The sequence below is a fragment of the Saccopteryx bilineata genome, chromosome 4 (genome assembly GCF_036850765.1).
Source record: "Saccopteryx bilineata isolate mSacBil1 chromosome 4, mSacBil1_pri_phased_curated, whole genome shotgun sequence".
NCBI classification, from domain to species: domain Eukaryota; kingdom Metazoa; phylum Chordata; class Mammalia; order Chiroptera; family Emballonuridae; genus Saccopteryx; species Saccopteryx bilineata.
Window position 1 is genome coordinate 11,426,589 of NC_089493.1, and position 24,471 is coordinate 11,451,059.

The 24,471-nt window shown below is 58.8% G+C and overlaps 1 protein-coding gene across 4 annotated transcripts in view; it reads left to right on the forward strand.

Moving 5' to 3' along the window:
- ITPK1 (inositol-tetrakisphosphate 1-kinase) overlaps positions 1 to 24,471 on the forward strand; it is a 162,555-nt gene that overhangs the window by 92,152 nt on the left and 45,932 nt on the right. For all 4 annotated transcript variants that reach the window (XM_066274064.1, XM_066274063.1, XM_066274066.1 and 1 more), the window contains one exon: positions 22,083 to 22,200. In XM_066274064.1, coding sequence (XP_066130161.1) covers positions 22,083 to 22,200 — 118 coding nt within the window. The remainder of the gene's footprint in view (positions 1 to 22,082; positions 22,201 to 24,471) is intronic.

Consider the following 24,471-nt stretch of genomic DNA (forward strand, 5'->3'; position numbering starts at 1 on the left):
CCTGTGTGGATGTGACCGCCTGGTCAGAGACTGCTGAGTCCAGATGCAGCCTGCACATCCTCCAGGCACGCATGTGAGAGCGCATGTGCACAGACCAGCCGCTGCGGGGACTCTGGGCTGGCGCAGGGATGGGACCTCTTGCCCTCGAGATCTCTGAGCTGGAGCAGCTGCACTTGGCCCCTGAGTCCTGCCTTGGGGGAGAACTCCCTCCTGCCCGTTACCTTGACCCTGTCTGCGTGGCTCTGAGCACAGACCACATCCTTCTGGCTGTTCTCTCCTCCCTGACCCGTTTCCCCAGCGGCCCGGGTCCTGACCCCAGGCTGACCTGCCTGCCACCTCAGGAGGTGCTGCCTGCGCCCCCACTGCTTGTCCCCCACTCTCTCTGTGATGGACAAGAACGTGATTCATTCCTCTGGAAAGTGGCTCGGGGTCGTGTAAAACAAGGTCATATAATCAGTGAGAACGCAACTGAAGCAGAGGGCCTCCCTGGTGGGAGGGGGCACTTGAGCGAGGGCTTGTCAGTGTGTGATAATTGGAGCTGTGACCTCCTGTCTGTCTTTATCAGGACAAAGGGGACTCTCATGGCAGCACAGTAGCCCTCCTGCTGACAGCGTTTTCTTTCTCCCGTGTTAAGGGGCTGTGGCCTCAGCCTCCCCCTCCTCCCTGGGACTCTCGCCCCTCCCTGGCTGACTTTGCTTCCTGTGTGCAAGTGGCCCCAGATGCAGTTGTGGCCCTGCTGGCAGTGGGGGAGGGGTGCTGTCCCCATGGGGTGCCCGCCAGGGCCTTCTCCTTGCTAATGGCCTGAAATATTTCCTGAAGGCTGGAGGCCCCCAGGAAAGGCATGTCAGCACCAGGAAAACCTCACACGGTGTTGGGAGGAGGAGGTGACATGATGCACATCAGTGCTCAGGCTGGCCCTGGGAGTCCAGGTCGGTGTCATCTGAGCCCATAACCACCCTGAGTCTTCGTTTCCTCTTCTGTAAAATGGGGATGATGTAGGATGGCCGTTCCAACTTCTCAAGGTGGCCAGGCTGCCGTGAGGAGTAATGTCCACGTACGTTCAAGTTCCTACTGTTTGCTAGATGCTTCCACCATTGTGTGTGCGTGTATGCACGTGTACTGAGGGCGTGCCTGTGTTCCTGCTGCCCTCTGGGATAAACGGCTACAGCCCCACCCACCCGGTGGCCCGGCACTTAGAGGACAACCACCCCTAGGGGGCCTCACAGCCCTGGCTCCCCCAGACACAACCACCCCTAGGGGGCCTCACACCCCCGGCTCCCCCAGACACAACCACCCCTAGGGGGCCTCACACCCCCGGCTCCCCCAGACACAACCACCCCTAGGGGGCCTCACACCCCCGGCTCCCCCAGACACAACCACCCCTAGGGGGCCTCACACCCCCGGCCACCCCAGACACATGCTAAGCTCACAGCCCAGGGCTGGTGACCACAGAACAGTCAAGGAGAACAGGGTCCCGGGTTCCTTCCCTTGATAGAAAAGGAGGTTACAGAGGGAAGGCGTCGAGAGGAGGTGGGACGTGCAGCTTAAGGGTTTCAGCCACCAGGTTTGTTTCCCGGAGAGGTCTTGCTGTGTCCCTGGAGTCTGTCCCACCCAGGGCACACACACCCAGCCAGCCCTCAGATGACTGAGGCGACCTCAGGCTAACCTTGCAGCCTTGGGATTTCTGGGATAGATTTTCACTGCAATCTGTTCCTCTGCATGAAGCCGGATATCTGATAAGGCCAGGACGTTTCCTCCTTTGTGAGGAGAACAATCCTTTGGGGAAAAGGGTGACAGGCTGCACTTTCCAGAGGCCCCAGGAAGAGAGGAGACAGGCGGAGGCTGGCGGAGAGGAGGACCAGAGGCACGGAGTGCGGGCCAGGGAAGAGGCCGGCAGCTGCAGGCCTCCTGCCACCAGGCCCGGTGCTGTCGGGGACGACCTGTTGTCCCCCCTGCATGCAATGATCGCTCCAGAGCCAGACCAGATAGGCTGACGTTTGACCTTGATCACATGTTGTTTGCAGATTCCTGTTTTAATATTTTTGAGACGTTAGCAAAAGAGACATTGGCTTAGGTGGGAGGAGGGGCACAGGGTCTGTGAAGGAAGTCGGTCTCAGAGGCAGGAAGCAGAGCCCAGGGACCAGGTTTGCAGAGCTGGCCTTTCCACACTTTGCTGTGAGTAAGAAAACAGTAAGATGGTTTGCTCCGGAAGGGGCTCATCTTGAAGGGCCTCCTCCTGGGCCGTTCGGTCCCCGGGGAGGCAGGGTGGGGTGTGGGCTGAGACACAGGAGTTTCTGAGACGGTCCTGGCAGCCCTCTGGGATGCTCCCATTAAGCCTGCATGGCCCGGGATGGGGAGGACTCCGCAGAGCTGAGAGTTGGAGCTTTTTTTCTGGCTGCCTTTGTGGACGGGTTGGAGAGTGTAGGCCTGGGGCTTATGGCAGATCACTCAAGCTGGTTGCCATGGAAACCACCTCTAAGCTTTTTTTTTTTTTTTAAATATTGGCCCTGAGGGCTTGGCTTGGATAGCGCTTGAGATGATTCAGTTGTTTTCTGTGCCAAGTTCATGTGGAGCCAGCAGCCTGGTGCCGCCAGGGCTCTGCTGGGGCTGCAGTTATCAGCGAACAGACCCGAGCAAAGGTCCCTCGCGGGCTGTGCCCACGTGGCCGGTGAGGCTGGGGTGGTGGCAGGGTCCCTGTCCCAGGACTCGAGGGCCTCTTGGCCTCGGCGGGGGCAAGGAGGATTTCTCCCTGTGGCGTCCTGGCCCCCCTGTGAGGTGTGGCTGGGGGCTGGCCGTCCCCCTTGCAGCCCACGATTGCCCAGAAGGGTTGTGGTGATCATGTGCTAAGAGGCACGTGGAGCGGCCTGGGTGGATCTTCATGGGATTTCCCCTGCATGTGCCCAGAAGGGGAGGTTTGAGTCTAAAAGTCTAAACTCTCATCTCTTCTCCCCATCTTGATTAGCTGGAAGGATGTCAAGTGTCCCCCTCATGGCCCCTGGATCCTTAGTCTGAACACAAGGACAACTTCTTCTGCAGTGGCGCATCCTTTACTGAGCCCCCAGCGTGGAGGGTAGGCCGTGAGGGACCCTGGCCCACAGTGATGAGCTGGGAGAGGTGCAGACCGGTCCCTGTGCGGCCTGCCTTAAGCCCACGCCGTGCCCGCGCAGACGTGATGGTCAAGACTCAAGACGTGGTTTCCAGCCCGGCCTGCGGGGGCTGCCAGTCCTGCTCTGCGCTCTAGCCCACCACAGTGCCTTTCCACAAGCCGTCCCCTTGCTTGGATCCGTGCCCCTCCCTGGTCCTGGCTCAGGTGCCCCTCCCTCCGGGATGTCTCCCTGGTCATCTGACTGAGGACCTATCTCCCATCCTAGAGCCTCAGAACGCTGCACTTTTCCTTCCCTCCTTTTGTAAGGTTGTGTTTGTTTTTTTGAGAGAGAAACAGAAAGGGAGAGAGATGAGAAGCATCAACTCGTAGTTGCGTCATTTTAGTTGTTCATTGATTGCTTTCTCATATGTGCCTTGATCAGGGGGCTGCAGCTGAACCAGTGAGCCCTTGCTCAAGCCAGCAACCTTGGGCTTCAAGCCAGCGACCATAATGATCATAGACATGATCCCATGCTCAGGCCGGCAACCTTGGGGTTTGAACCTGGGTCTGCAGCATCCCAGGCCCATGCTCTATCCACTCTGTCACCCCCTGGTCCGGCTGGGAGGTTGTAATTCTTTATCAGTTGCTACTGCTGTTCTCTCCATTTGGGCATTAGCTCCACAGAGGCGGGGGTTGCGTCTGCTTCATGCACACCTGGCATTCCCGTTGCCTCACATGGGCCTCCACATCTGTGGAGTGGAAGGGCATTGTTGGTGCTGGCCTTGTGCAGGGCGCCCTGGCAGCTCAGTGGAGGGAGTAAGTGGTTGCAGTGGGCAGCCGGGCACAGGCACCAGAGGGAGGAGGCCAGGAGGGTCCCTGCGGCCACGGCTCTGCCTGTTGGGTGCGTGTGGCATGCCTCCAGTGTCAGGATGGCAGGACGATGAGGTTGGAGATAAGGTTGGCTTTTTCACTCCAGGCTGTGGAGCTTGGACTTGATCCTGCAGGCTGGAGGTGGGGAGCGATACGATCAGATTAAATGGGAGTGAGAGAGGCCCTGTGGGGGGGGGGACTGCCTGTGCAAGATGAGCCCTGGCCACGAGGACAGCATGGCCATCGGAGCCTGGAGCCCAGTGGGTTCTGAGATGCGGAGGGAGCACGGGCCGCTGGAGGCTCCGCAGGGCCCCCCCCTCGCCTCAGGCCCGTGGTCTTGGGCGCTCCCCCCTCAGCTGTGGCAGGCCAGCCTGCGTCTCGCTCCCACGGGACAGCGTCCCCCTCGCCTCCCAGGCCCCTGCTAGCTGTTCGAGGGCATGAGGTGGATCTGGGTGAGAAGCCCTTCGTCACAGTCGTGGTGACGGCAGGGAACACACGCTGTCCCTGTGGTTTCTCTGTCACCGTCTCACCTGAGAGGACACAGCACTGACTCGTCCTTACTAGCCCAGTGCCCCGCCCCCACCCCACCCCTTAGTTTCAAACTAGGTTTATTGAGAGATACCTCGCGTACCATATGGTTCTCTTGTTTAAAGCACACAGTCCAGGGTGGTTGGTGCACTCGGATGTGTGTAACCATCACCACAGTTTTAGGACATTTCCATCACCTCCAAATGCACCCGCTACTCCTTAACTGTCACTGTCACCTGCTCCCAGCCCTAGCAACCCCACTTGCTGCCTGTAGATCACCCTGCTCTGGACTTTCACATGAGTGGAATCACGTAATACGGGATGTTTTGTTTCTGGCTTCTTTTGCTCAGCACGTGTCCAGGGCCCATCCATGTGGTCGCGTGAACCAGTGCTTCATCCCTGTCACGCCTGAACACGCGTTGTGTCAGCGCATCACGTGTTACCCGGTCACCGCCGATGGACATCTGGCGGTCCCGTCCTTTGGCTGTTATGGATAGCAGTGCTGCAAACACTCCTGCACTTGTTTTGCATGCAGTGTGCTTCACTTCTCTGGGGTAAATACCCAGGAGTGGAATTGCTGGGTCACGGGGTCAGTCGAGGAGCAGCCAGACTTTTCCCTTCTCACCGCAGTGTATAAAGGCTCCGCTCTCTCCACGCCCTCCCCAACACTTCCCTGACTTTGACCTTAGCCATCTCAGTGGGTATGAAGTGGTATCTTGTGGTGTTTTGTTTTGTTTTCTTAATTGATTTGAGAGAGAAAGAGAAACATTGATCTGTTCCTGTATGTGCAGTGACTGGGGATCGAACCTACAACCTTTGCATATGGGGACAACAGTCTACCCCGCTGAGTTATCTGGCCAGGGCTTGTGGTGTTGATTTAAATGCCCCTGACAGCTAACGATGTCAAGCATCTTTCTGCGTGCTTATTAGTCATCTGTTTATCTTCGTCCTTGGCGCCCTCCTAACCTTTCTGTGTAGATATCTAGAGCCCACTGGTCCGCCTTCTCCCCCCAGTAGACTGTTGGGCCCCCCTAGCAGCATGGTTAGGAACACTGACTGGAGCCTACCGCCTGGCTTAGAGCTCTCCCACCACGTCCTGCTGGCTGGCCTTTGGCATGCCTTTTAACTTACTCTGTATTTCAGTTCCCTCATCTCTAAACTGTGGCCAGCTGTAGTCCCCACCTCCCAGGGCTGTGGGCGGACTGAGTGTGTTAGCACGGGTCAAGCACCCAGAACACTCAGGCTTGATGATCCCGGAGGAGTGAGGCAGACATCTGCTGGGCCTGGCCCCGGGGCAGGAAGCGTGCCACGAGTGACCTGTCTCTCCCTAGAAGTGCAGCTGCAGGCCTCCATTTCCCCTTGAGGACAGCGGAGGGGATGGCTTCCGGCCCTTCCTGCCCATCTCTCAGGTGGGCTTGGCCACACTGCAGTAACAGGCGGCTCCCGGCACCCAGCGCAGGCTTATTTCTGCCTCGTGGGGAGGTTGCCTGAGCTCTGCTGTGTGTCGGGGACTTGGGATGATGGGGCAGCTGTGGACGGGCCATCATGGTAAGGGAGGAGAACTCAGTGAAGCTCGTTCTGGATCTTGTGTCTGCCCTGAAGTGACACTGGCCGTAGACTCTCGCATTTCAGTGGCTGCACTGACCCTGTGGCTGTGACTGCCTGCAGGAGGTCAGGGAAGAGGGTCCCCTGCAGGTCAGGGGGCCAGACATGAGCAATGACACAGCAGCCCCGCAGGGCTCGTCTAAAAATAACAAAAAAGGCAATTAAAGCGCCAGGTAGGGTTGGTGTAAGGATTAAATGAATGAAAACTCTTGGTGTAAGCACTCACCACTCTGTTAGTGCCCGGGGCGCGATGACACAGGGAAGCACTCGGCCAGTCCGGAATAGCACTTGGTGACACTCAGTTATGTCAGCTCGTTCTCGTCAGTATTGTTACGCCATTATCTGTGGCTGGGCCCAGCCAACGTGAGAGCTCCTAGTCATAACTGGAGTCAATGAGGCAGTGGAAAGCCAGTAGCCACGGCCACCATCATAGCAGCCCGGCCCATGCAGGTTCGCACTGGATTCGAACAGTCGGCAAAGAAACAGTGGAGCCAAAAACTGATGAGCCATCATTTTTAATCCTAGCTTGCACCCGGCAGGCAAGTAAAAACACACACTGGGCTCCAAAACCCACTCACATTCAGTGCTCACTTATCTTAAGTCAGTGCTACTGACTTATCTGAGTTTCCTAGAATCAAAAGTTTCCAGACTTATTCACCTATGTTCCCCATCTCCTTCCTTCTCCCTGCACAAACTCTGCACAAACTGGCTTCTCACTCAACACTCCACCATCTTGGCTGCTTCTCCTGACCTCCTCCACGTGGCCTTTCTCTGCTCTCCTCTCTCTAATACTAATCTCAGGACCCAAGAGCGCAATCCTGTTCTGCCCTCATTTTATAGTGTAGAAATCAAAACCTTTAATCCAATATACAAAATAGGGAAGTCTCTAATACAAAGTCACTTATCTGGGGCATGATGGGATTGCACCACCCCACATCAAAAAGGGTAGGAAAGGCTTAGTCCTAAAACCAAGCCCCAGGCTACAAGGATCCTGCCTGCCCACAGCCTGCCCCCAATACACATTAATATCACCTGGGTGATGGCCTCCATGTGGGCAGCGCCATCTTTAACAAAGTGAGCATAATATATTTTATCTGCCCAACAGGCAGTGATTATGAAGGTGTCCCCAAACGAGAGCTGTGCTCTGTGACAGGGGAGTGGAAAATGCAAACTGAGTTTAGCTTAACAGGCAGGGCAGGGGAGGGGAGGCACCAGGGGTCCCAGGCACTCCACACCTGGGCTGTGCTTGCCCCAACTGCCACACGAGGAGCACGCCAGGGTGGCAACGTCAGACTGTGGCCGTGGGAGCTGTGGTCCCAGTGCAGAAGGCGGTTGCTGGTAGCGATGGTGGTCACCCTCAAGGCTGTGGTTCCGTTTTGGTCCTGACCTCTTGGCCTCAGACACACTGTCACGGCCATGCCACATCAGACCCTGTCACCCTGAGGTGGGGTGACGGAGGGGTGCAGGGGGAGGGGAAGGAAGGAACGTGTTTCTTGTTCCAGGCCTCCTCCTCCGACTAAGAAGATGACATCTAAACCTATCAAAAGTTGTGAGTTTCTGGCTCTTGGGGGGCAGAACCTGGCGGCACGTGGGCCTCTTGTTTGTGGTCAGAGTGAGAACCATGGGCGCCAGTGAAGGGTGCAGGTGGGCACCTTGGAGCCACGGAGAGGCCCCTGTTCCGGAAGCACATCCAGGTCGCCGTCTCTGCTTTGGGCTCTCAGTCTCTTACCTCGTTCAGTCCTTATCTCAACCCTGGGAAGAGGGAATTACTTCCCCATAATGGGGTGCGGAAACTGAGGCCGAAGGATATTAAGCCACTGGCCTGGGTTTACTCAGTTAAAACTCTACCCGTGCTTTTTCCAAATATGCCTCAGAGAGGCTTTGGCTGGCAGCTGACAGACGTGGGAGGGGTGAGGGCCAATGACTTGGGGTCACCTGAGGAGGAGGTTGCCGTCTGGGATAACCTCTGGCACAGCAGGTGCCAGGGGAGGCAGAGCTGGGCGCATTTGGTGGTGTGGCCCAGAGGGGAGATCCTGTCCTGGGGTGGCCGTGAGGTCAGCCTCGCCACGATGGCTGCCCTGGGTCACAAGGCCGCTTCTCCCATGGAGGAGACGGTGCACAATCTGTCCATTGTGCACCCTGGCCCGGCTGGCGGTGGTGTGAATCCTTCTTTTCTGCCCTGGGGATGCTGGTGCCATTTAGTGCCATTAGCTGTCTGTAGGGCCTTTCCTGTGTGGACAGGAAGGGCCCCCCACCCCGCCCCAGGGAGACCCGTGACTTTGTGACCCTGTTACCAGCCTGGCGCAGAGCTGGACTTTGTACAGCACCGGGTGGTGTGGTGGGGGGGGGCAGGCTCCCGGAAACCCGCGCTCTGGCCCAGCGTGCTGGCCGTGGTCCCTCTGAGTGTGGGTAGGTGGTCAGTGCTTTGCAGTACTGGGTCTGAGGTGTGCTGGACTCCAGAAACACTAATGTTTATTAACAATCCGTTTTTCCCAAGTTGTGGAAAGAACTTGTACGCACATTGTTTTAGGGTTCTGTAGCCTCGGCCCTGTGGACACGGTGGCTGATCAATCTGTGCTGTGGGGGGCTGTCCGTGCACAGCAGGGTGTTCAGCAGCGTCCTGGCCTCCACCCACTAGATGCCCAGTAGCACCACTGCCAATTGTAACAACCAAAAGCCTCTCCAACATTGCTGAACGTCTCCCGGGGGGAGATCCCCCTGGTTGAGGCCCCTGCATCACTCTGAGCGGCTCCGAGAGCCCTATGGGGTCAGCAGAGCCATTCCCGCTGTGGGTCTGGGGTCCCGGAGGCCTCCGCGGGTGCCGTGCCCGGGCTGTGGGTCTGGGGTCCCGGAGGCCTCCGCGGGTGCCGTGCCCGGGCTGCGGGTCTGGGGTCCCGGAGGCCTCCGCGGGTGCCGTGCCCGGGCTGTGGGTCTGGGGCCCCGGAGGCCTCCCCGGGTGCCGGGCCCTGGCTGTGGATCTGGGGTCCCGGAGGCCTCCCCGGATGCTGGGCCCGGGCTGTGGATCTGGGGCCCCGGAGGCCTCCGCAGTGCCGTGCCGGGGCTGTGGGTCTGGGGCCCAGAGGCTTGTGTTCTCGTGGGCTCTTTACTTCAGTCACCCCTGCAGCAGGGAGCTTGCCCTGTTGCCTTCTCCTCCTGCCTTGTTTTGGGGCTGTGACTCCCTGACTCGCTTCTGTCCCGCCCGTGCGGGCCACATGCCCAGGATAAAGCACGGTGCGGCCCCCTTTGACCTCGTGTGATCAACCACAGAGCCTCTCTCTGGCCAAGAACAAAGCTGCTCAGGTAGGGCACGTGCGGGCCCGGGCCGAGCCAGGCACAGGACCCTTCTCTGAGCCCCTCCCTGCATAGTCCACGCTCGTGGGGGGTCTGTGCCCCCGTCTGCCGCAGGCCCCCACACTGCCTGGCTTCCAGCCCCTGGCCTGTCCCCTGGCTCTCAGTGTCCACTGATCAGTGAGAGCTCTTCCTGTGCGCCAGGAATCCCAGAAGACATTGCGGATGCAGCCCTGCCCGGCGAGTGGTGTGTGTGTGTGTGTGGTGGAGGGGGGCAGGGCTGGGGCAGGGGCAGGTGATGCAAACAGAACACAAGTAAATAGAGGAAAAGGTAACGCAGCCTCCAATTATGTTAAGTTCTAGGAAGAAGAAAAACCCAGGCCTGGGAAAATGGAGTTACTTCCCCATTTCTTGGGTGAGGAGAGTGAGGCCCGAGGATGTTAAGTCACTTGCCCAGGTTCACTCAGAACTCTCTGGTGCCTTTCCAAATATGCCTCGCAGGGACTTTGGCCAGCAGCTGATGAACCCCCGGGGGTGAGGCCGGTGATGCAGGGTCACCCGAGGAAGAGGTCACCATCTGCGATTGAACCAACAGGGAGGTTCTTATAACCAAGTCTCTCTGAGGAGCTGACACTTGAGCTCAGAGGCCTAAGAGTCCTGGGAAGCCAGGGGAGAGTGTGGAGCAGGCCAGGGGGGCAGCATCTGTCCAGGCCGCTGAGCAGGATGGACACAGAGGTCTGGGAGCCTGGAGTAAGCTGGTGCAGCCAGAGCACAGTGGCCAGGGGAGCACATGCAAACTGAGCATGCTCGGTGACCTTGGCTAGACGAGGGCTGAAGTGTGCAGCCGGAAGTGAAGACAGTGGCCTGTGGCACCGAGGTCATGGCCGGGGTCGCCTCGGACAGCGATAGCTCCCACCGTGCTCACGCAGCCAGGAGCTGGGTGGCTGAGTGCGGATGTGAGGGGCCAGATGGCCTCTGGCCAGGGTGACGCTCGGTTTTTGCAGAGCTCAGCAGCCCACTGCGGACACTGCCGTGGTTCCGGAAGTCCCCTCTCGCTCTGCTGACAGCAGTGCGGGTGCCTGAGGCCGGCTGTCACACTCGCACACCTACTCGAGCAGGCAGGAGTCGCGAGGGGGACCCTGGCGGCAGGGCGGGGCGGGCCGAGCAGGCCTTCGTCTGGGCACTGGGAAGCCACCTGGGGCCAGGGCTGCCCCACAGGTACCTGAGCGCATGTGGAGAAGGTGCGTTGGGGTGGGGACAGGTGCTTCAGGAGCGAGGGGGCCACTGCTGAGCCGGTGTGGAACTGAGCTGTTGTGACCTGGGCCCAGGCAGCCCCTTTCTGGTCCTCTCTGTGCTCAGTGGTCAGCGGTGACAGTTGGCCCAATGACCCAAGGACCCCCTCCAGCCCCAGCGGTGATCCCGAGTGGAAACGCGGCCTGTCCTGGGTTAGCGCCAGCCTGGGAGATGCCTTCTCGCCAGCACCCAGCCCTGCGCATAAGCTCCCCAGGCTCTGTGTGGCCCTGGTGGCTCTGTTTGCCCGAGGACCTGAGTAGTGGTGTGGCACTGTGACAGTGCATGTGACATTTGTGAGATGAGCAATCCGACTGGGCACCTTGCCGGCCTCCCATTGATGGGAGATGGGGAACGCTCTAAGTTTGGCACTGAAATTCGGGGACAGAAAGGGAGGCACTGTTTTCAGCAGGGGGTCTGGCAGAGAGAGGGGAGAAGGTATGTGTCGTCTCAAGTCATAAAGTGTTCAGTTTCCTTCCCACCCTCTGCCACAGCCTCTTGGTTATACTTTGGCAAGAGCTACAAACCTGGACTTCCCGGTCACCTCTGTGAGCTGCAGAGTCTGTCCCCTGCTGGGGCCGTGGTTTCTCCCAGGCCTGCGCACGCCACTTGCCGGGTGGCGGAGCAAGGTGCGGGACACCTGAGGCGCTCTGGGAAGATGACCCAGGGGGATGAGAGTGTCCGCCTTCAGATGTGGCTGCCTCTGGCCCGGGGGCCACTGCAGGCGCACCGGACATGTGTGCAGAGCCACACACCTGGGGAACCCGGGCACTCTCTTTGCACCTTCCTCGGGTCCGGGGAGGGGTTCCTTTGCGCCATGTGTGCTGTGCGTCTTGTACAGTTCACTCCGGAGGCAGGGTCTGGGCACGCTGACCTGGCCTTGTCCTTCCCGAACCCCTGCTCTGTGTGACCCTTCTGTTCACCAGCAGAGGTGGGGGAGGGTCGTTGCTGCTGGCATTCTACCCTGTAAGCTTCCTCTGCCCTCCCGGAATGCCCCACAGTTCTGCCAGCCCCAGCCGGACCTGGGACAGTGAGTTTCACCAGTCTCCTCGTGGACGTGCTTCCGGTGGGTCCTGTAGGTGCAGCTGTCTCTGTGTCGTCTCTGTGCGGCTGCCAGCAGTCCCAGCCGCCTTGTTTTGGTAACGGGTTACCCGTGCATGGAGAACAGATTCGAGAGTAGTCTCCTCCTGGTTCTTGTTCTGGGGCAGCCATTGGTTCCAGTGGCCTTGAACCTCTTCAGGGGGTTCTGTATATGCAAACAAAGATGGCTTCCCTTACCCACACAGAGCCGTTGTTCTGTACGATACACCTTGGAAATGATGCGTATTGGTCAGGCGGCTTCGTTCATTTGAATGGCTGCATGGTATTCCATAAAATGATCTTAACCTTTTCTTAACTGGTTCTCTTCTAATAGACATTTAGGACATTCTGATCATGCATTTCAAACTTTCCTCGGCGGTGGAAATACCCTTGTATGTGTATCTCTGTGTACACAGTGCTGTGGTGTCAGTACCTAGAAAGAGAAATGCTGAGTTCATGCAGTCTTAATCTTGTCTGTTGCCTGTTTCTTTCCTAGAAGTGGTACCAGTTAAACTCCCACCAACCGAGTGCTGGTCCGTGTTCCACCATGGCTGGCAGTGTTTCCGGTCAGGGTCACTTGGCATGGAGTCGCAGAGTGTGGGAGAGGGCCTGGGTCCTCGCGGTCCCCTCCTCATCCTGTTGTGTCAGGGCCCGGGGCGGGGCCGGGTCCATGCCAGATGCACACAACCTGTTCAGACTTTGGACCTGAATGTCCCTGCCTCTGCCCGGTGCCCCGTGCTCACATTTTCCCTTTGTCTTCTCCATCCCTGTGCTGAGGCCCTGACCCGTGCCGGCCTGAGCTCGCGGGTGTAAAGAGTGCCTGAGGAGCCAGTAGGGCGATGGGCAGATTGCACTGTAATTCCCTTACACCGGCTCTGCGGAATCATGGAGGGGGTATCGTGCCCAAGGCGTGGCAGCGTCTCACTTCTTCCTGAATGGGGGTCCTGTCACGTTTGCCCCCAAGGCCAGCACTGCGTTGACACGCTAGGGCCCTTACCCTTCCAGGCGCAGCCTCTGAGACAGGTCACTGCAACACTCAGAGCTGGCCCTGTCACTTCCCGCTCAGAACCCTATTGCTTTAGGATCAAACCCAAATGCCTTGGCTGGTCTGTCTCCAGCTGTCTCTTCTGTGTCCTCTGCATTAACGTAACCTTCCCGGGAGACCTACATCCATCAGGCCGTGCTGAGCTCCGCCCCCTCACCCCGCCGCCTTCGCTTCTGCTGTCCCCTCTGCTTGGAATGCCTCCTCAGCCCACACCTGTGACTCTGTGGCTCAGTGTCCCTGGCCTCTAGAAACCCTGTCTCCCCCCCTTCCCACTGCACCCCTGGACAACACTCCCCTCCTCTGTTACCACTGGTCACCCATGTCCCCCCCTGCCAGGAGCCCCAGCGAGGGTGGGCAGCGTGGGGCTGCTCTGCCGCTGAAGAGGTGATGTCCCCCGTGCACACACTGCTGGCGGGGGTCTCCTGCTCCCCGGGAGACATCCGGCTGAATGCTCAGACACTAGAGAGCTCTCTAGAATACAAACAGAGATTGATTAAGACCAAGGTGTCTGCTATTAGGGAAGCCTGCACTCCCAAGGAGCGGTTTTAGAAGCGTGAGAGAAGCAGCAGCTGGCGAGGAGATGCCCTCTGCATGCCAGGGCTGAGTCTGCAGCACACGGAGGGTCACATTAGTGCCTGCACAGAAGGACAGGCTGGTCTCACTGGTAAGCAGGTGTCTGTCCCTGGATGGAGCCGTTGTCTGCCTGTCCTTGTGTGCCTGGCCTGCTTACTCCCTTCTAGTGTGGTGGGCACATACTCGTTGCCCTGCTGGGTCTGGCGTAGCTTCTGCGCTGTGCACATGAGCAAGGGCGCAGGCCTCGGGCGGCACTCTGGCCCCACGCAGGAGCCTCAGAGCTTTTGTTCACTGATCACATTGCAGAATGAAAGACTCCTAGGACTTCACAGTTAGAAAGGGTGTTGTAAATATAAATACATGCATTATCTTATACATGGTAAGACTGAGATACAAATAACCTAGTGACTTTCAGGAAGTGCACAAGTCCATGGTGGTCCGAAGGACTTGAATCCCAGTGTCTTGACTCTGCCTTTGCCTTAACGTCCACAGTGCCTCAGGGTCCTTGTGCTGGGATTGGGACCGGCCAGGTGACTGAGCTGAAAGGGTGACCTGCCAGTGATCGGAGGGCAAAAGCCTTGTGGACTGTCGGGGACTGGTGCCCAGGTGGTACACTGCCCCGCTCAGTGCTGGACTCTGCAGATGGCACCTGCCCGGCTGGACTTGGCAGTCCTGGAATGGACTGGACGTTGCTGCAACCTCCCCTTGGCCTCTGGGAGCCCAATCCCAAGGTGTAGCTGCACGCATTTCCAGCCCCAGCTCTCTACCAGACCTGACTGCCTCTTCAGACCCCTGGCCTGTCATTCTTGAATGGCCATGCGTGTTAGGGCTTAGCTGGGCCATGGTCAGCCGCCTGGCACACTGTCACGTCAAGGCAGCCGGGCCTGGCGCGGATTCTCAGGACTGTCTGTGGTGTGTGGCTCTCTGGAGGCTCTCATGAGCAGGCAGGTCTTCCTGGTGATGCCAGGGAGGCTTGGCCTGGGGGACGTTTGGCCCTGGCCTCAGCTGATTGTATGCCCGCGCACGCACAGTGGTTGGTTGCACGGTTTCAGTGGTCTTCCCGAAGGATTCCTTAGCTGTTTTCCCTGGAAAGCCGTGCCCAGCGCGGTTCACGACCTCGCCACGTGGAGCTGACCTCCAGGGCAGGTTTCACTCTGCAGAAGCGAGCTGTGCCTCTGAAGCTGCGACTGCTGGTGGCACCGCTGTGTTCGGTCAGTGCTCCCCCTGCGGGGACCCTCCGTCGTCCAGCAGGGGTCCACTGCGACCCTCCCGTGCGTCCAGCGTGTGCCCGCCCCGAGGTCCTGCGTGTGCTTCCCTTGGTGCCACGTGGACCCCCCTCCCGGAGGCCACTGTGAACGCTGACACCCAGCATGTCATTTGTCCGCTCTGCGAAGCGGTGTCTGTTTTCCAGTGTGTTAGATTTCTCGATCTGGGGTTGGGAACCGACATAGAGACTCTGGCCCAGTGAGGTAGCTCCCGGGGTGGCAGGAGCAGCAGGTGGGCCGCAGTCTCAGCTCTGCCTGTGCTGTGTGACTTGGTCTAGTTTCCACTTCCTTTCTCCTTTTTGAAACAGCAGGCTAGCCTGAGGGACCCTTAGCCTTGCAAGGTCTGACCGTCTGAGGCTCTGCCCCCGGGAGAGGAAGTTGCAAACTCTGTGCCGTCTTCTCTTGCTGTGTCTTGTGTTGACATCAGTGCCACGTGCCGGGTCTCCCGGGCTGAACCAGCAGGCTGAAGGCCTAGGCTTGGGCTGGCAGGACGTGAGAGAGGCTTCCTTTCTCCCCCTCACACAAACCCTGGGAGCATGCAGTGGGCAGTCCTAGCCATGGCAGAACCGACGCTGTTCCTCTGGCCAGGCCTCCCCACGCCTTGTTTCGCTCTAGAGGGTTCTGGAATCTAATGGTTTGGGTTCTAAGTCCCATTCTGGCTTCTTCCTAGCTGGGAGATCCTGGGCAAGGTACTGAGGTGCTCTGAGCCTCAGTTTCTGTGTCCGTCAAATGGGCTGCTAATAGAACCTGCTGCATAGGGTTGTTTTGGGGAATAAATGCGTCAGTTCCTGCAAAGTATGTAGAACGCTGTCCTGTGCTTTGTGGGGGAAAGTTAGCTGCTGTCATCGCCATTATTGTAATTATTAATAATAAAATAACAATACTCTATCTTAGAATCTTGCCAGGAACCCCCCATCATAGTGTCCAGACTCTAGGGACTGGAAGCTTCCTGGCTTTCACCCACCACCTGGTGTGGAAGAAGCCAGGCTTTGTGGCCATCACCTGGGCTTGGGCTGTGCTCCCAGGAAGAAGCAGGAGCAAGATTATGCCGAGTAAGCCCAAGGTCACTTCTTTTCTTGTAAAAGCCCCCGTGGGTAGTTTTTAACAGCCACAAGGAGGTAATTTCAAGCATCCGAGTGGTGGGTGAGTCAGCATACACAAGCCTGACTCGTGGGCTCCCGGGAACCCGCGGAAGAGGTACTTCTGCGCACAGCGTGTGGGGCCCACCGTGAGTGCTGGGGCTCGTCAACCTCCGGAACCGAGTGCTCATCGGGATTCTGGAGTCTCACTGGGCTCAGCACAAAACATTGTTACGATCCCCCAGTGGCCGCTGCCGTGGTCAGCAGCGATGGCCGCCACGGCCACAGGGGAGGCGTGGTGGAATTCCGCCTGCTTCTCTCCTCGGTCCCGTAGAAGGCTGGAGTCCCAGAGAGAGTGAAGGCAAGGCAGGCCACTCTGCAGAGCCCAGCTGGAACCCGGGGCCTTGCTGTTTAGTCCAGAGCTTGCTTTTTTTTAAATTGAAGTATAACATAGACATAAAGAAATGGTACATGTCATACACGAGCAGCTTGAAGACCTTTTGCAAACCAGATAGACGAGTTCGTAGCACCAGGCCGAGCAGTGGGCAGTCCTGTTCTCAGAGGCGCTCAAAGCGGCTGTCCTCTCCCATGCTGTCCTCTTCCCAGGGTGGCGGGCAAGGGAGCCATAGCTCCCTGCAGAGCGGCTGTCCTCTCCCATGCTGTCCTCTTCCTGCAGAGCGGCTGTCCTCTCCCATGCTGTCCTCTTCTCAGGGTGGTGGACAAGGGAGCCATAGCTCCCTGCAGAGCGGCTGTCCTCTCCCATGCTGTCCTCTTCCTGCAGAGCGGCTGTCCTCTCCCATGCTGTCCTCTTCTCAGGGTGGTGGACAAGGGAGCCATAGCTCCCTGCAGAGTGGCTGTCCTCTCCCATGCTGTCCTCTTCTCAGGGTGGTGGACAAGGGAGCCATAGCTCCCTGCAGAGCGGCTGTCCTCTCCCATGCTGTCCTCTCCCTGCAAAGCGGCTGTCCTCTCCCATGCTGTCCTCTTCCTGCAGAGCGGCTGTCCTCTCCCATGCTGTCCTCTTCCCAGGGTGGCTGTCCTCTCCCATACTGTCCTCTTCCCAGGATGGTTGTCCTCTCCCATGCTGTCCTCTTCCTGCAGAGCAGCTGTCCTCTCCCATGCTGTCCTTCCCAGGGTGGCGGGCAAGGGAGCCATAGCTCCCTGCAGAGCGGCTGTCCTCTCCCATGCTGTCCTCTCCCATGCTGTCCTCTCCCATGCTGTCCTCTCCCATGCTGTCCTCTTCCTGCAGAGCGGTTGTCCTCTCCCATGCTGTCCTCTCCCATGCTGTCCTCTCCCATGCTGTCCTCTTCCTGCAGAGCGGTTGTCCTCTCCCATGCTGTCCTCTTCCCAGGGACAGGGGAGCTAGAAGGAAGAAGGCTGGTTACCAAAGCAGACAACGGGCTTTCCCCAACAAACTGGATGGTCTCAGGTCCCTGCTCCGTGAGTGGCTTCCAGCCGAGCCTCCCCCCCTGCTCCCGACCAGCAGGACCTTCCTGACTCCTCTCCAGTGCTGGGATTCCCCTCTGAGGAAGCCCCCCTCCTCTCCCTCCAGCCTGGTGTGAGCATGCAGAGTGCCGGCTAGCTCGCCCAGCCCTGCACCTGACTCCTTTGCAGCAGCTGCTGTGCTGTTCCCTGCGCCCCCCCCCCCCAGTGAGAAGTTTCTCCAACAGCAGCCTCGGGCTCGCTGTCACTGTGGGGCTCGCTGTCACTGTGGGGCTCGCTGTCACTGTGGGGCTCGCTGTCACTGTGGGGCTCGCTGTCACTGTGGGACTCGCTGTCACTGTGGGGCTCGCTGTCACTGTGGGGCTCGCTGTCACTGTGGGGCTCGCTGTCACTGCGGGGCTCGCTGTCACTGCGGTGCTCGCTGTCACTGTGGGGCTCGCTGTCACTGTGGGGCTCGCTGTCACTGTGGTGCTCGCTGTCACTGTGGGGCTCGCTGTCACTGTGGGGCTCGCTGTCACTGTGGGGCTCGCTGTCACTGCGGTGCTCGCTGTCACTGTGGGGCTCGCTGTCACTGTGGTGCTCGCTGTCACTGTGGGGCTCGCTGTCACTGTGGGGCTCGCTGTCACTGTGGGGCTCGCTGTCACTGTGGTGCTCGCTTGAGTTGCTCCGTGAGTGTTACCTCCCGAGACTCGAGGGTGAGGACCTGTGGGTGGGCACCTCTCCTTCTGAGTACGGAGCAGGCTGGCTGGCTGCAGCCGGCACCGGGGACTTGTCAGGCCCTGGGCTGTCCGCAGAGGGGCGCTGCCATGGGGTGGGCGTCGTGCCCTGGGCCCGGCCCGACCGCCCAGCCGCTCTCCTGGGTGCTGAGCTGGCGTGCGCCTCGTGTCTGCTGCCCACGCCGGGCAGGATGAGCTCAGAGGCCCCGGGCCAGGTCTGGCCCCGTGAGTCCACGTGTTACAGAATCACGAGAACCCTTTCCTATTCGTGATCTTGTTGCCCACCGCACCTCCCTGAGGGAATTTTTGCTCAAAAGACACATTTTCTCTACAGGGACACAAACTCAGAGGTGAGCTGCAGTTTCTTTCTCACAGACATAGAGGCAGGGTTTGAACTTGGGAGTTTTGCCTGCATTTTCCTATTAGATGAGAGCAATCCTTGCATCTCAGCCCCTGCTCGCTGCCTGGCCATAAATGGTACTGCAGAGGAAACAGTGTCTGATGCTCGCCCAGCCTCTCCCTTGGCTCCGAGTCTCAGCGGGGAAACCTCGCCGCTCCAGCACCGCAGAGAGACGGGGCACCTCTTGGCTCCATTATCCTATGGTGTCCAGTGGGCTTGGGCTGTGGGGACATCTGGCTGGTCGCTGCCCCTTTGCCCCTCAACAAAGTCTGCATGCTCTAGACCTCCTCCTGGCCCTGCTGACCCAAGGCTGTGTATTTCTGCTTTCCCGAACTCTTTTTAGTCTGCTTACCCCAGGCTGCCCCTCCCTTCCTAGGTGTTTTGGGGCCGGCCCTCGAGGGAACATGTGTACCGTTTGCCATGGGGACAGTTTGGGCCTCTTCCCCTCTGTGCGGGGATAAAATGGTCCAGGGCGCTCACCCTTCCAGCAGTTTGTTTGGTAATCCTAAGAGACTTGTGAAAAATGCATGAGGCCTCGGATACAATAGATAAGCTGGAAAGCTTGGAACAAAATCCACTTGTGGATAGTGGGGTGATTGGAAAAGCTCTTTCTTTGCCCACCCTGTCCTTGTCCCGAAAGAGATCAAGTTCTGGAATGACTCCTCTCTATTAATGCCGACACTTTCATCCTGGGTCAAAAGCTTGTTGGCGCCTGCTTGTCAGATACTTGCCCTTTTTCTTCTGCTTTCTTCCCCTCTTGGGTTTGACTTAAATTCCTGTCTTAATGATTCTGAGTTCCCTCTTTAGAGGTCACTGCCCTAATGCATAAAAGTGGAACCAGAACCAGTAATTGCATGGTTGCTCTTCTTGGGACCAGGGGGGGGGGGGTTGAGGGGGCGGCAGTGTGAGGGCTGTGTCTTATATGACTCAGTTGTTGGGGGAGAGCTGGGCCAGCTCATCGAAGTGATCGTCCCTGATCCCGCCTCCTTTCTGAAGGAAGGCAGCGGGATGTGTGTGTCCCTGCTGGCACCTGCGATGCCTCTGGCAAGTGGCTGTTGTCCTTTCTACATAGAACAGCCCCGTGGGCGGTCATGAAGTTTGCCTTGGTGAACACTGGTCCTCCCTTTTCTCCAGTTCAGATTCAAGTCAGGGATGAGAAAACTGAGACCCAGATAAACCAAGTGGCTTGCCGACAGTGACACCAGGAGGTGACTGGTGGGAGCCTGGTTTCCCTGGTTCCTGGTCCCTTCCCCTCCCACTGCAGCAGGCTGCTTCCAGCTCAGTGCTTGTAGTTCACAGCCCAGAGCACGGCCTCGTCGGCTGTCACTGTGGGGCAGCAGAGCGAAGGCCGGAGGGCTTGTGCTCACCTACTGGTCTGCCACACGCCTCGCCGCACGCCACACGACACCCGAGTGCTGTCGATGTGAAGTTTGCTGAGTGGCTGGCCTTTCAACATGGGGACACTAATGTGATCTCGTACGCACCCGTACATCTTGGTGTAGACCCGGTCCAAAGGAGCAGGATCTGATGAAGGAATGGTGCCAGCAGGTAGGTGCCGGAAGGTAGCTACCTGCGGGGAGCTGCGGTATGGAGGCGCAGGCACCCCGGTGAGCCGCACTCCAGCGAGGCCGTGCTGTGGACCAGAGGAACCGGGCCCGGCCCCTTGACCTGATAAACCTTCCTTAAGGACACCTCCCGGCTTGTCCCCATGTGCCCTCGGGTGGCACATGGGGTTCGCCTTCATCGGCCGCTGGCTGATTCTGTCAGTGCAGGGCAGTGGGCCAGGGGCCGAGCTGACACGCAGGCAGGCCGTCCCCCGGGGGGAGGGGGTGGGGGGGCGCGAAGGGGGCCGCTGTCCTGCATGTACACCCACAGGACGTCTGCGGGTGAGAGTGCGTGGGCCCGCGGGGCCCGTTGCTGTGGGGATGGGAAGAGGCCTCCCCACACATGTGTGCTGGCTAGCCCTTAGGGACAGAGGCCTTTTTTAAACATTTGGAGAAAAAAACACAAATGAGCCCATAACCAGATCCTCTGGTATGAGACAGTGGGGAGCAGATTTCAGAGAAGTAGATACGAATCTCTGGCTTTTGTGTTTGAGAGCTTTTTAAAAATGATTACTAGCAACCAAAATTGGGTCACTGAAAAGAAGAGTAATTCTAAATGGAGCTTTCTCTTTGCTGATAAGGTTTACCAGAGAGGGAGCATTATGGCTCTTGCCCCTTGCCTTCGCTGACCCCACAGGCCCATCCTGTAGACGGGGCGGGGAGGCGGGTGGATTCAGGGCTCTCTTCATTCCTTGGGGCGGCCATTACACAGAGCTACGAACCGAGCGCCTTGAAGTGAGGGAGCTGATCCTCACGGGCAGGGCGTCTGCGGGGCTGGCTCCTTCCGGGGCACTCGGAGCCCCTGCTCTGCGCCCATCTCCTGGCTGCGGGTGGCCAGGGGCCCCTGCCTCTCCTTGCCTCGCAGCTGCGTGACGTTCACCGGTGTCTTCGCAGGGCCTCCTCCCTGTGTCTCCGGGTCCCCGTTTTCCTTGTCTAAGGACACCAGTCCATGGATCGGGACCCATCCGAATCCACTATGCACTCATCTTCATTTGATTACATATTGAAAGACACTGTTTCCAAATAAGGTCGCATTCACAGGGACTGGGGTTTAGGACTTGAACAAATCTGTTGGGGCTAGGGGTGGGGACACGTTTCGGCCCACAGTAACGACAACTGCTGAGCGGCTGGCCTCACACCCAGTCTTCCCTCGGTGCCCTTCTCTTGTTACTCCAGCATTCCACGTTTCTATCCTTAGACTTGTTGGGCTTCAGAGCCAGAGGGATGGTCTCGTGTACGGTGTGTGTCTGCCTGACCTGCGCGTGCTAGCCCGTGAACGTGGCCCGGGGCTCCTGCGGGCCCGGAGGTGACGGGTGGCAGGGTCCCGGAGGTGACGGGTGGCAGGGTCCCGGAGGTGACGGGTGGCGGGGCCAGGGTCCCCGTGCTCTTTTCCTAGAGACGTTCTGCTCCGTCTTTTGTTGAGTCTCGTTATAGATGGTAGTTTCTGGTTCCTCGTGTGCGCTGCTGTTCTGTCCCCAGGAAGATCGCAGCTTCCTCAGAGAGCAGTTTTGTCACGGTTTCTCTCACAGTTGCATGATCTGCCATGAAGCTCGTAGATTAGAAAAACACTCACTGGAGTGAGCACTGAGGGCCAGGGGGTCGCCCACGGCCAGTGCCTCATGGGCAGGCCTGCCTTCCCTCAGGCCTTCTACCACATGCTGGCGTTTCGTGCCCCTGCCCTGTCTCAGAGCCCTTGTCAGTGCAGGGTGCTGGGCCACTCACGGATGGTGGTCACATGTGAGCAGGGCAGGCTTCAGGTGAGGCTCGATCCAGGGGTCAGGCGAGCTGACCAGCACCCTGTTGCTCTGCCGTTCTCGGCTCCATTTTCTCAGTTTGGGCTTCACTTTGAATTTTGATGTCATCAGGCCTCCTTCAGGCCCCAAGGTGACTGCTCCCAGCTGCCACTTTCTCCACTTCCTCTTCTCAGGGAGGAGGGCTTCCTTTCCCAGAATTCTCAGCTCTGAGCATGCCTCTGATTGGACGGACTCGGGTCACGTCCTCTCCTGAGCCAGTGGCCGGATTGGTCAAACCAAAGTCATGTGATCTGTGGGACTGACAGGTGGAGGCCCCAGACAGAAGTGAGGGCTGGTGGGGGGAGTGGGAAGACAGGGATGGATGTGGGGAAGGGGTTGTATAGGATGAAGTCTTGCTTGTCACCTGCCTTTCAGCATCAGCTTCCCCTCTCTAACCGGAAGGTGTGTGTTCTCCTTTCAGGAATACATCGACGCCCACCCTGAGACCATTGTCCTGGACCCCCTTCCTGCCATCAGGACCCTGCTCGACCGCTCCAAGTCCTACGAGCTCATCCGGAAGATTGAGGCCTACATGAAAGGTACGGGCACGGTGGCTCTGCACGTGTGGCAGGTGGCCCACCTCTGTAGTCATAAGGCAGTCATTGCATGGGGCGGGGGGGCGCTTTGATGTCTTTAAGCACTTTGGGACCAAAGCAGTCGAGTTCCAGGGGCCACACATGCTAGGAAGGGCTCCCTCCCCCTCCCCTCTCCCCCTCCCCCTTCCCTCCCCCTTCCTCCCCTCCCCCTCCCCCTTCCTCCCCTCCCCCTCCCCCTTCTCCTCCCCCTCCCTCCCCTTCCCCGTCCCCCCCTCCCCCCACCCTGACCAGCACAGCTGGGAAGTGAAAGCCCAGAGTGCTCTTTGGGAGAGTGGCTCCAACCACTTCAGTACGGTTTTGTTTAGTTGTTTTGAAGCCACGGAGTGGCGATGAAGTGTCCCCCAGCACAGCGCAGAGAGGAGTGTGTGTAGAGGAGCTCAGTGGCTGGCGGCGAGGCAGTTATGTAACGAGGCGAAGGAGACAAACAGAAATTAAAGGGCCTTTTATCAAACACACAGAGATATGCGATGCGGCGGCTAGACCTCGCAGGAACGCCATGTCCTCGCGGCAGGAGCCTCCCTCTTCGCTGCAGGGGTTTCTGCTGCCAGCTGCAGCCTCCTGCCCCTGGGGCCCCCTCCCCTCCCCCTCCCCCTCCCAGGCAAGGCAGCTCCAGAGGAGTCAAGGCCTTTCTGAGGTGTTTGTTTATGCATTTTGGAAAGATTCATGTGAACAGTAAACCCCCCGTCCTCTTTGCAGGGTCCAAGCGTTCTCTGCCGAGGGCTCTTGTTTCATTTTAAGTGGGTGTGCTTTGCCTGCACCCGGGGACTTCGTGGGGCTTCACCGTAGGGGTAGGAGTGGCAGCCCTGCCCGGCCATCCCGGCTGTGAGCGTGGTCCGCACGCGCTGCCTGGAGCCCCGACCTGGGTGGCGGCTTGGCCCCAGGCATTGTTCGTGTGAAGGAGGGACCGGTGGGTGTCCAGCAAGGACTTCTGGTGTGCCTCACAGGACACTTACGGGAGTGATGACAGCGGTGTCTCCTGGGCCTGTGCCAGGCCTGGTGTTGGGTTGAGCCTTCTCCTTATATTCTTTCCTCCTGTGCTCGTGTGGAGGGCACGTCTCCTCTCTGATTTTACATGTAAGTACCGGAGAGGTTAGCAGACACACCGACATCACACAGCCTGTAACTGGCTGAGCCAGCGGTCAGCCAGGTCTCTGACCAGGCTCCCTAGCTCCTGACCCCTGAGCTGGACTTCCGTGTCCATGGCCAGAGGACCCTGGGTCTAGCAAGCACCCCGCGTCGGTGCAGCACGGGCCCTGGCTGGGAGACTTGGTGCGTTTCTTGCTTCTTTAAGGAGCGTGCCCTGCAGGAGAGCTCAGTGCTGGGCTGGCCATGGTGTGAGGGGTCTCGTGGCTCGTTTCCCGTGCTGCCTGGCACTCATCAGGTGGGGTAGAGCATGGCCCGGACAGCCAGGGAGCGGGCAGGCTTTTCCCGCACGCCAGCCTCCTGTCCTCCTTGGACCTGGAGTGGTCAGTGCCGACGTCAACGCCCTTTCCCTTTGTGTTCTATTCCTGGGCCCTCCCAGAGTCCCCAGGTGAGCAGGCAGATCGAGTGATGTTCTGCTGGATGCGGGTCTGGGGAGGAAATCCGGCTCTTCCCCGGAGGTGTGAGTGTGGGACACCGACTGTGTGTGAAGGGACAGGCGATCCTGTCCAGCGATGACAAGTCCCGAGGACTGGGGGGAGGTGCAGGTCGGCGGCCATGGCTCATGTCCTCGACAGGCCACTAGACAGGGCGTGGTTCCGATAGGACTAGGGAGAGCGCCTCAAAGAAGACTCTCTGAGCCTGGAGGACACAGACTGTGTCCAAATCTGGGCTTTTGCTGCTGTGTGGTCTTGGCCAAGTCCCTGCTGATATTTTGTAAGACGTAGATAATAAGTGGTTTATCCATGGGCTCCGGGGTTGGGACAATTGGGATGATGTCTGACGGGCATTTAGCACGGGCCCCAGCCCATTGGGTCACCGGGTCAGCTGCTGCAGCTGCTCCCTGACTGTGCAAGGGGGTGAGGCGTCAGGGTGGGACCCTGGAGGCCTGACTTTACAGGCAGGCAGGGCTGTGGGTCACTGGTGCCCAGGCTTGGCACACGCACAATCTGGGGACCAGTGGGGGGCTAGACTGCAGGGTACACAGGGCGCAGGGCTGTCCCTGGTGAGCAGGTGCTGAGAGTGACAGCCTGGGCCTCCCACAGGGCAGGGGTGTGAGCTGAGCAGGGAGAG